Below are 11,705 nucleotides of genomic sequence, written 5' to 3'. Positions count from 1 at the left end.
CTCCCTCCCTTCCTTCCTTCCTTCCTTCCTTCCTTCCTTCCTTCCTTCCTTCCTTCCTTTTTCTTGAGATGATGCTAATGGGTGGCCAAATTAGGAAACCACAATAAAACTGAGGTGTGGAAAGTAGCAATGGCTTTGGCCCTGACGGTCCCTGGCCTGGCAGACCCCTTCCCCTCACAACCTTGGCGTGTCCAGGAGTTGCAGACTTAGGCTGGACACTGGGGTCAGAGAAGCCCGGTCTCAAGTCTAGGCATGGTGGCTTTGGACCTGTTTGTCGACCTCTCTGATCTTCACTTTCCTTATCAATTGTGTGTGATGGGGGCCGTGGTGATGACAACCACGCCCACCTTAGCCTGGCTGTTGTAAAGATTAGTGAGATCGTACTTGTAACATACTCACACAGGGCCATGAGCCAGGGACCACTGTGGCTGTTATGCTTTTTGGAGTCATTGCCTTAGGAGCAGCTAGTGGTCGGGTCTCATTGTATGGGCTCTGCTGCCCTTGGAGTTGGAAGAAGAGAGAATGTGCCCGGGCTTTGTGGAGCTGGGACGGTGCTCGCCAGCTCTGGCTTGTTTCAGAGAACGTTCTGCCCTCTCTACCAGGAAGTCAGGCTGTTCTCACTCTTTGGGGGCCTGTCATTTCTCGGGTGGCCTTTCCCTCTCTCCTCCCTTGACATGGCCCTCCCAGCCACCCTTGGCCTTTCCCTCCCCTGCCCTCCCCACTGGAGAAGAAAACCCGAAGCCCACCTCCTCCATGTCGTGTCATTCCCTCGCTCCTCCGACACTCAGAGGTGGAGGCGGAAGGATTTGCGGGAGGGCGGAGTGCTTTCTCGCCAGAAGCGTTTCCTTTCATTGTACGGTTCTGCCATTAAGGAAAGGAAAGGGGAATGGTGAAGAGTACACAGGATGTCTTCTGTTCTCCTTGCAACGGAGGGAGGGAGACAGAGGCCCCGAAAGGGAAGACAGAGGAAGGACCCACCTCTTCCCTGCACGTCTGCTGTGCTCCAGGTCTGTCATTCTCCACATCTTGCAAGGAAGATATTATTTCTCCCACTTCCTGGTAAGGGAACTGGGCCTCAGAAATGCTTAATGAGCTACCTTAGCCCGTGCCCAGGAATCACCTAGGACACTTGTTAAAGTGCACATTCTGATTCGGCAGGTGTGGGTGGTGCCTGATAGTCTGCATTTCCTATAAGCTTTTAGGTGATGTTGATGCTGTGGGTCTAGCAGGGACCACACTTTGGGGGTCAGGCACAGTGAGATAGTGGCTCTGTTTGACTTCAAAGCGTAGAACCTTCTGTTCCGGGATACCCTATGGCTCCAAGATATTTGCCTCCCCTTGGGTCAGTCTGAGTCCTTTGAGATGACCAATTGAAATCCCATGGATTCCTAGAGTTAGTCTGGTCCCAGAGTTTTGTCCCTAGAAACTTCAGGCCAGAGAGGGTCTGCTTGGTTTGCTCTGATCATCAGGACGTGCTGTGGACACCTGGCTATCCAACCAGGGCCTCTGGGGGATAGGATTTATGGAAATAAATGAAAACCAACCAAATGAGAGAAGCACAGACTATTCAGAGCTTGCTACGGCAAGGGAGTCAGCCATGATAGCTTGTGTTTCAGCAGACTCAGGCAGGCAGAGGTGTGGGAATGCTTTCTAGTGAAAGGAAGGGAAGGCTTTGGGTGTGCCTTGATTGGAGGCTGTTAGCACGGGGAGGGTGTATGTACAAAGTGTGAACTGACTTGTTTGCAACAGCTTCACCCACAGTACTTGTTGAAGTGCAGATCCCTGGGTTGTATTCCAGACCTTCCCAATCAGAACCGTGGTCACTCTTACACCCCCTGAAGGTTGAGAAGCTCTGCCACAGTCTCAATGTTCTCAGTGGTTCTTAGGTTCCCAGGCCAGTCCACCTGGGAGTCAGCATCCCTAAGCCAGTATTTCCTAAGCATGGTTGATGAAAAGAATTGCTTGGGGGAGAGGAAAGGAGAGGGAGGTAGGGATGCATGCTTGTTAAAAACTCAGATTCTTAGTCTCTGGCTGTGTCGCTAGAGGTAGGGGCCTGGGAATCTGCAAAGTACCGAGCAGCCCCGATGGTGATTCCTAAGATCAGGCAGGTTGGAGAGGCAGAGCCCTAAGTGCCTGCTCCCAGCTGGGCTCCAGGCTGGACGGGCAGCATCACTGTGCACGCAGGAGCTCACTAGCTGAGTGTTTCTGAGGCAGGAGCCACTTGGAGGATCCTGTTCAGTACTTTATCATTACTGAGGTCTATTTGGGGAACGTTACTGCTTTGTCCTATCCTGTCGCCTGGTGTTTCAGTGAAGAGGCTATAATATTTGAAGGTTTTGTTTTGTTTTAATCATGGCTTTATAATTACCTCTCTGTGGGTTGACAGCTGTTATTAGCATCACCTTGAGTTCTCCTTGAGAATTTTTATATCCAGAAAGTGATCCGACAACTCTGCAGCTAGTGTCAGAAGCTGTTAACTAAACAATAACTTTAAAAAGTCACCAGGTTTTGTAAACACAGCCAATACTGTCCCCTCCCAAAGAAGAAGAAGAAAAAAAAAAACCCCGAAAAACAAACTAGATAAATACTTTTCATGAAGGCAATTTGTTTCCCAGGGTCTATATTTCCTTTCTGTCTCATCCAGTGGTTTTTATGGCTTTGGGGCACTGGCAGTAAATTGCTGTCTCCAGAAGGATGCTGCTTCTGCTCCTGTTGGGGGACTTTCACCTGGAGGCCCACCTCAGGAGTTCACGGCAATGAGGAGCAAAGATATTTTGGAAAATATTTTGTTCTTAATGCTCAGACCAGTTTACTGCATGTGTGGGGTGGGGGTGGGGGGCAGGGATGAGGTGTGGTTGAGGTTTGTGGAGGGGATTATTATTTTTTAAAATTCTCTTGGGGGCTGGCCCGGTGGCGCACTGCTACAGTGCGCTGCTTGGGAGCGCGGCGGCGCTCCCGCCGAGGGTTCGGATCCCACATACAGACCAGTTCCCGCTCACTGGCTGAGCGAGGTGCGGGTGCGACACCGAGGGTTGCGATCCCGTTGCCGGTCCCGGTCTGGTACGGGTGCGACACTGAGGGTTGTGATCCGTTGCCGGACATGGAAAAAGACAAAAAGAAAAAAAAAAAAATTCTCTTGGAACTTTTGTTTTGAGTTTCCATCCAAGCCAGTTTGAGGAATGGCTAGAATTACAGCTGAATTAGGGATGGATATGAAAAAATATTTCCTATTTGTAAATAGAGAAAACTGAGAATTTCTTCCAAAGAAAGCTGTGATATCTCCTATAGCTACCCCTCTGGAATAATATAAACACCGCTTACAGCAGGTGTTACAGCAGAGGCTGGTCAGGCACTAGGAAGTCTGCTCTGCCACTAACTGGAAATATGTCTTTGGAACAACACATTCACCACCTCTCAGCCTAATTTTTAAAAATTTTTTTATTTTTAAAAGGTATTAAAAAAATACTTGCTTTCTTTATAATCTCGTAGAATTTTTTCAAAGATTTAATAAAACAATGTAGATAATTGTATTTTTGAAAAGTAGAATGTTACATACGAAAAAAAGGTCTAATTATTAACTCTAGCCTCATCCCAGCACTGTGTGTAAAACCTGCTGTTCCAGAGGCACTCAAAAGAAATCACAGACCATCTATCTGACTGACAGACAGTCCCATGAGTCAACATGGGAATAAATGAGAGATTCAGAGGCTTACTTTGTCTTTTGCATCTGATATATTTGACATATGTACTTGTGATTGCAAGCAAAATGTTTTCAAGTCTTTTCACTTTGAAAGACATAGAGACCTTCAAAAAAGGAAGTCAATTCTTGCTGACTTTGACAGCTGTTTTTAACTTTCTCCAAGGATCAAAGCGCAGTTCTGGGATGAGGAGAAAACAGTACTGAGTTCCTAATCAGAATCTTAAAGTGCAGTAGATGAACATTAAAAACAAACATGGCCAGTGAGATTATGAGTTCAAGATGGCTCAAAAGGGTGGCTGAGAAAAGACAGGTTTGCCCATGTCTTGCAGGTGGCGGGATAAGCAGGCTGGCATTATTATTGCTGCTTTGCAGATAAGAGATGGGCCCAGAGAAGCCAGGTCACAGCGCAGGGTCAAGGGGGTATCAGGACTCAGGCTCCTGTGTGCTCATTCCTGTTAGGGTGAGCGGCACACTTACCACATCCCTTCTTTCTCTCTCCTCTTCTTTTTTTTTTTCCTTTTTGTCTTTTTTCGTGTCTAAACTCTGCAGTCGCCTGCTGCAGGGCCCACAGACTATCAGAGAAGTTACTTCCTCAAGTCCACATCTATGATCAAGCCAGCAGTGTTTGGAGCCCGCCATAAAATTGAATTAGAGAGCTGAGTGAATTAACTGTTTGCTCCTCTTCGTGTGCAATGCATCTTTAATTACATTTCATAAAAATGTCTGGATGGATTGATGGAACTTTATTTAAACTTGAGGTAGGCACAGGGAGTAAACGATAGTGCAGTCTAACATGTTCTGTTAATATAGGCTCAGAACACATTTACTTTATGGCAATTCTACAGAATCTTTGATGTGGGGCTTCTTAAAAATATATTACCTTTGAAAAGATTTCCTTTGAAAGATAGAGTAGGTGCTTCGCGCCTTGCGAGCAGTCAAGCAGATGATCAATTGACAAACATGTCAACACTTATAATTCACTGAACTGTCTCCCCTGATACATGCAAAACACTATTTTATTGGTTTATTTTAGAAAAAGAATGTATTTATTTTATATGGTTTATTTTAGAAAAAGAATGTATTTATTTTATATGGTTTATTTTAGAAAAAGAATGTATTTATTTTATATGGTTTATTTTAGAAAAAGAATGTATTTATTTTATATGGTTTATTTTAGAAAAAGAATGTATTTATTTTATATGGTTTATTTTAGAAAAAGAATGTATTTATTTTATATGGTTTATTTTAGAAAAAGAATGTATTTATTTTATATGGTTTATTTTAGAAAAAGAATGTATTTATTTTATATGGTTTATTTTAGAAAAAGAATGTATTTATTTTATATGGTTTATTTTAGAAAAAGAATGTATTTATTTTATATGGTTTATTTTAGAAAAAGAATGTATTTAATTTTATTGGTTTATTTTAGAAAAAGAATGTATTTATTTTATATGGTTTATTTTAGAAAAAGAATGTATTTCTCAAAATCCCTTTCATTTGCATTGTAGTGTGTATGAAGCAAGTCTTGTCAAACACAAGCTCTTCACAATGAAAGAAAAGTCTCTTTGGTCTGTCTGCCCTGTATTTTCTATCAATATGGATTATTTTAGGTTTTGAACTGGGCATATGATGTGCGCAAGGAACACAGATGCTGCTGTAGTAAACAGTGGCACAGACCCATGCTGCAGAGACAGGTTATATTTCATCTTGCAGATTGTATTTATACTCGCAAAAAGCATCACTGTACTGCCAGAATATTATATTTGCCTTCTTTTCTCCATGAATCCTTTTGATGGAACCAGAAAATTGTGATTTTCCTCTGGGGCAGAACCATTTGCTATGTTTCTAATGTGTCATATGAAGGTGGGGCTGAGCACCTCCCTCTCCACAGCTCTGGGGGTCCCCATGGGGATGGAAGACAAGGGCTGTACATCTCCAGAAAGGAGCTGGCCCAGGTAAGAATATGGGTATGATGTGCACCCCTTAAATTGACCTGTGGTGGGCTCCTCCTTGCCTTTATACCTGACATTTCTTCCTGGTTTATAATTATGAAGAAAAAGTGCAGACTCGTGAGTCCTGGATGGGTTGGGTCTATTGTGTTTGGAAAAAAACAAAAACAAAGAGAAGATGTCTTCCCTTCTGCCTTGAGCAAAGGAAGTTGATTTGGCCCAGCAAGGATCAGGGTTCTGGGTGGAGGGTGGGGGTAGGGGTTGGTGAGAGTGGCCTGTCATGGCCACCCGTGATGTGCCCACCAGGCAGAACCATAGACCTGGGCTTGGGGGGCAGCCTGGTCTAGGAGGGGTGCCACTGAGTTGTTACCACAAAACTGGTCCTTTGTGGTAGTTTTAATTTCTTTCATACAAAGTCCAACTCACATGTGACTCGACCTGAGTCTGGTAGTTGGTATGGTCACCAAAAAAAAAAACCATGTCTTTCACCCACCCACTCCTGTGCCAGCTCAGGGCTGCTTAACCTTTGACCTTCATCGTCCCTCAGACCCCCATCCCCTTGGCCTTGGGAACCCCTTCCCATCTTCCACAGGGGAGGTTGACTGGGAATTCCCGCAGCTTTTGGGTCACTGGGGCTATACCAGCTCACCCTCCCTGCTGTCTGGGCCTGGAGACAGCTGGGGCTTTCATTACATTGCATGTGGGGACATCTGGCAGGAGCCTAGCATTCTCCTGGCACACCTAGGTGCTCAGTCAGTGAAGAAGACCTTCAGAGGGATAGGGAGGCATCCTGGACTGCTCCACAGATGCTGGCAGGAACCTGGGAAGCTCCTGTACCTCTGTACCCCTCCTCTACTGCAGCAGCATGGCCGGGGAGAGTGTTCACTGCTGCTTACCAGCCTGGCTTAGGGGAGGGGCAATGTGTAGTCTTGGAGAGCCTTCTGGCTGCAATGCACACTCACAGTGGGCAGCAGGAGCTCATTCCAGACTGTTCTGGGACATTCTCTGTGATACTGACCCCTCCATGATGTCATATGTGGCCTGGCTCCCAGCTGCCCACCTCCAGCCCTCCTCACCTCAGTTGGGCACTCAGCTACCACCTACACACTCAACCCAGCCCTGACCTGAGCTTCTAAGTGAAGCCCTTGAAGGACGGAGGCCCAGGCAGGTGACTCAGCCTCACCCCTCCGCCGCCCCACCCCCCCGCTGATCTGGCTCTGTTCACACCTTGGTTCCCAGTGTCCCTGCTGGTATGCCCCCACATTGTACCCCAATTTCATCCATGCATCCCTGTCCAGTCTCCCTGCTGCTGGGGTTCTGCCTGTTTCTTCAGACCTCCAGGAATCCTGCCCCTATATCCTAGCACAGGGCAGGGTCCACTTTCTGATCAGTCCTCCCTGAAGCCACTTACCTGTGAGCTGGGTCTCGAAGGCCACCCACACTGTTTGCCTCCTGCTTGCTCAGCTCAGTGCCCAGCTTACCCAGGGCCCAGCCCCTTGTGATCCATGCTGCCTGCCCAACCATTTAGGGAGAATGCCCCGGTCTCTATCAAGCACGTTTCCTGAACCTAGTTTATTCTCACACACTTACCTCAGCCCCTGCCCGTCCCGCCTGGGTAGTTGGATTCCCTCCCATGGCCTGCAGCCCAGGCAGTTCCTAAGTGTCCACCCAGCTGTGGGTGTGGCTGAGAACTGGCAGGCCCAGCTGTGGCCTGAGCATTGCTCTGAGATCAATGCAAATGTGAGCGTATACCCGGGGGTGCACAGACATTTTCCAATAGAGGGGTGGGTTGTGGCCCCTATTGGTAGTTCAATCAGCTATTCTTTGGGTGCCTTTGGAGAGACGAGCCCTGTCACCCCCTTCTTAACAACTGGACAAATTAAGGTGGGGTTCATTCTGTTGGGAGAGGCAGGTGTAGTCGCTAGGACCTGGTTTAACACGTTCTTGAGCCCATGAGCTATTTCAACAAGAAAGGACTTGAGGTCTATAATTTCTCCAAACCTAAAAAATCATCTTTGCAGAAGATCTAGAGAATTTCCCTTTAGCTGTATTCATGGGTGAGAATTCTTGTCTTTGAGAAGGCATCGAATCACCCAATTACTGCAAATTCTTTTCTAATAGAAAGCGCTCTACAGCCTCCAGTGGAAAAATTCTAAGATCTGCTGCAAATATCTAGCTCATGGGCAGAAGCAGGTTTTTGGCCTGAACGACTGCTCTCCACTTTAATTTCATCTCCTGCAGAAGTTCTACAGATGACCTGCAAATAAATTTGGCTAAGAAGCCTCACGGGCAGCCTCACGTGTGCCTTACCCACACTGTTTCCTGAGCTCTGGTGCCCACGGGTTCAGAGAATAGGCTGCCTTGTTTGGGAGGCTTGGTTGTACCCACTCAGTCCAGGAAGCATGTCGATGTGTGGGCGGTGAGAGCATTTGATACACACTTAGGCTGAGAGGCAGTGTGGCTGTGGCGGAGCTGGAAACTCCAAGTTCACAGCAGCGTTGAGCTGAGCTTGGGAAGGAGGGGAGGAAGGAGGGTGGGTGGGGCTGTGCATAATAATCCTACCTGTCTGCTCATCTGGGGAGCAATTAGCTTCTAAAAGAAGCTCTTAATGGGGACTGCAATGCTGTGCTACTACTTAACCTTAAAAAAACCACAAACCTTTCCAACAATTTGTACAACTCTGTATGCTTCAGGCAGGTGGAATGATGGAATACTCACGGGCAAAGACATGTAGTAAAAAGTACATATAATCTAGGGCCAGATACACCTGTATACATTTTTGCTCTACTCTCCTCTAAGCTGTATGACCTCAGGCAAGATACTTGGGGGCTTCCTCCCACCACACCTTTTGTTTTTATTTCTGCAAAACTGGAGAATGATATCTACTTCATTCATTGTTGTGAGGATTAAATGATTTCATGGAGCTAACCGAGGTTAAACACCTGGCCCACTGAACATGCAATAAATATCCCCCTCCCCCCAGTTAAGGCCAGCACTTGAAGGATTAAAGGGTGTCATTGTGGGGTCTAAAGTTCTGGTTAACCTTTGAACCCCAAGGCAGAGAAGGATCTGGGACTGAAAACATTGGTGGGTTAAAATTTCGCAGAGCTGCAGGGCCATGCACCTCAGTGGAAGTTTAGTTTGCCCACCATCTATGAGGCAGCCTGGATGCTTGGCTGTCATCCTTTGTCTTTTGGGATGAGTGACACCAGTGTGACCCTGTTGGCCAGACTATCAGGCCACCTCCTTCTGCAGGGGCTGTGTCTCTGGCTGGGGTTTGTCCTGGATGCAGCCGGTGCGGGCCTCCCGTTGCAGCCCATGGCCCAGCACGCAGAGCTCTGGGGCAGGTGCCCGCCAGCCGCTGCCCTGCAGTTCTGGGGCACAGGGGCTGCTCCAAGGCTCTGTGTCCTTCTTGGGGCTCTCCTCATTGCTGCTGCTGAGAGAAAGGACAAACGCAGATCAAACTCTCCTCCTCCATTGCCCATCTGTCCCTCCCCACCCCTCCCACACAGGTTTGCCTGGCTGGTGCTGCCTGCGTGCCTGCTGTGGTTGGGCTCTGGGGGAACTGAGCTCTGGTGTTTCGCTGACAGGTTGAGTCCTGTTCTTTCCCCTGGTGCCCAGGATCCTACTGCTCTGAACAAAGCAACTCCCTCAGGAGGTCTGGGAGCCGGCCTTTATTTTGTTTTTGTTTTTAAAGCACTTCTTGTTTAATAAAGGGCTAGGCTTAGCTAGTTGAATTGAAACCAACAATACCAACAAAGGGAAAAACCTGAGTGAAATGGGAACTGCTTGGCCCAGCCCAGGCCCAGCATTTGGCTGGAACAGAGCTTCCCAGCTGCCGAGTGACAGCCCAGAGTAGCTTTGAAAAGGGAGGAGACATCCACCTGATCTGCAGTGTGACTAGGCATGCAGAATGGAGGCAGGTCACAAGCACAGAGCAAGCCTAGGCTAGGAGGGGACTGGCTTGGTATGACATGCTGGCTGCATGCTGATGCACCAGCCTCAGGGCTTGCCGGGTAGAGGGTGGAGTCTGGCTGCCTGGGTTCAAGTCCTGGCTCCTGCACTTACCAGCTGTGTGCCCTCTAGCATGTTTGCTAATCCCTCCGAGTCTCAGTTTCCTTTTCTGTAAAATGGCGGTAATAATTGTACCCATCCCATTGGGCACTTGCAGGTATCAATATTGGATGAAGTGCATAAAACTCTTAGCGTAATAACTAGCATGTGATAGGTGCCTATATATGGGTAGATGTCACTATGGTGCTGCTTGGTAGAGTTGATAGGAAGTCACACCTGGAAAGGACTCCAGGGACCACCCTATCATGCTACAGGGGGGCACCTTAGGCCCAGAAGCTGGGGTCTTGGTCTGAGCTCTTGATAAGTCACCTCAGGGCCAGGATAGGACCTCAGCTCCCGATGTGTGCAGACCAGAGGCTCTTCTCTCTGCTGTGCCCCTACATTCTTTCTGTTCTGTGACTTCATTACACAGTGTGCTCAGTTCTGTGCGCTTAGGCTTACATGGGATGCCAAGCCAGTGGAGAACAAGTTTGTGTCTGGATCTGAACAAGATCAAGGTGATGGGAATAGGGGGTGGATGGGGTTAGGAGTGCTAAGACTGGCACACATCATGGTTTTCAGACAGTGAGGGGCCTATACATGTGTGCCAGTTTCATCTGTGTTGGCCTCTGGCCCCATCACAGGTCCCTGCAGGTATTCAGGGCTAGTGTGATTTGTGGGCCACAGCTCCCACCTACTTCTTCTGGAGTCCCTGCTGGAGCAGGGGAAGGCATGGGTAGGATGCTCTTCATCTGTGACCTGGCCCTCTGTTGCTCCCTGACTGGAGGGCTGGCAGAAATGGGAGAGTGTGCCCTGGAAAGGCTGAGGCATACAGCTCAGCGAGGCTGAACTTGTAGACTGACAAATGATTTGGTCTACAGCTGTGTCTTCCCCAACCCCAACCCAAATCCACATGTGAATAAGGCTCAGGTCAGGAGGCCGACTTCCAATTGTCACCATGTAACTGTGGTTCTGCCTCTTCCCAGAACTGCTGGGGAGGCAGGGTGCCCACCCACTACCCTGCTGGCCACTGGGTAGCCTGACCCAGGAGACTGAGTGGGGGCTGCAGAGAGCCCTGCCTGGACAGTCCAGGCGGGGCAAAGACTAAAAGCACTGCATTTAGGGGAGAAAGTCTGGACCCTTCTTGAATGCACAGAGAGAGTGCTCCAACATCCTGGGACTTAGAGACTGGTACCTCCACTAGGGAATTCAACACATAAATAACAGTTGAGGCTCAATAATTGGGCTTCCTGTGTAAGCCTATGAGGACTGTTCTCAACCCTCAGGGCCCCAAGATCAGGAGGATATAACATCATCCTTTCTTTTAAAGAAAAGGGCTCCTGCCTAGCTCAGGGTGACCAGAAGGGAGTCAACGCTGAGTGCAGGTCAGTTCATCCTGCAGGCCTGCCTCAGCTGCAGGACTCAATGGGTGTGGCTGTGTCCCTGCAAGTCCCTGCTTAGGGAAATAGCCCATTGTGAGCAGTCTCTGGCTGTCTGCATGATCCTGGGGAGAACTAGTTGCATGATTTTGGGGGAATCATGCTCAGTTCCCTGGTGGTGTTTTCCCATATGCAGGATGGCAGAAAAAAATGATTTCCCTCTACGGAGTGGCAAAGGCTCAGTGCTCTCACAGCTGGTGGGCTTCTGCTCCCAGACACCAACTTTACGAATCATGCTCAGTTCCCTGGTGGTGTTTTCCCATATGCAGGATGGCAGAAAAAAATGATTTCCCTCTACAGAGTGGCAAAGGCTCAGTGCTCTCACAGCTGGTGGGCTTCTGCTCCCAGACACCAACTTTACACCTGGGGTGGGGGTGCTGGGAATGAGCATTTTCCTATCAGACACTCACAGTTTAGAATGGCTTAGAGGTGTGGTCATACCAAGAGGGAGGGTCATAGGTGCAAGTCATGTGTGACCTTTCTCATGATCTTGTGAAAGCTCCTGTTTATGAGTCTTCTTCTCTCTTTCAATCTCTCCCAGCTCCCCACTCCAAGTATGGAGAT

At 48.2% G+C, this 11,705-nt stretch overlaps 1 protein-coding gene across 1 annotated transcript in view; it reads right to left on the bottom strand.

Moving 5' to 3' along the window:
- Nucleotides 1-8,883: 8,883 nt before the first annotated feature.
- LOC103585433 (chromosome unknown open reading frame, human C2orf71) overlaps nucleotides 8,884-11,705 on the bottom strand; it is a 9,077-nt gene continuing 6,255 nt past the window's right edge. Inside the window, exon 3 of the mRNA XM_008566398.1 lies at nucleotides 8,884-9,082. Within this exon, the coding sequence (XP_008564620.1) occupies nucleotides 8,884-9,082 (199 nt within the window). The remainder of the gene's footprint in view (nucleotides 9,083-11,705) is intronic.

Source organism: Galeopterus variegatus, unplaced genomic scaffold (assembly GCF_000696425.1).
Source record: "Galeopterus variegatus unplaced genomic scaffold, G_variegatus-3.0.2 Scaffold239, whole genome shotgun sequence".
In the NCBI taxonomy this organism is placed as follows: domain Eukaryota; kingdom Metazoa; phylum Chordata; class Mammalia; order Dermoptera; family Cynocephalidae; genus Galeopterus; species Galeopterus variegatus.
Note: the sequence above shows the minus strand (reverse complement) of the source record. Positions and strands in the feature narration are given on the sequence as shown.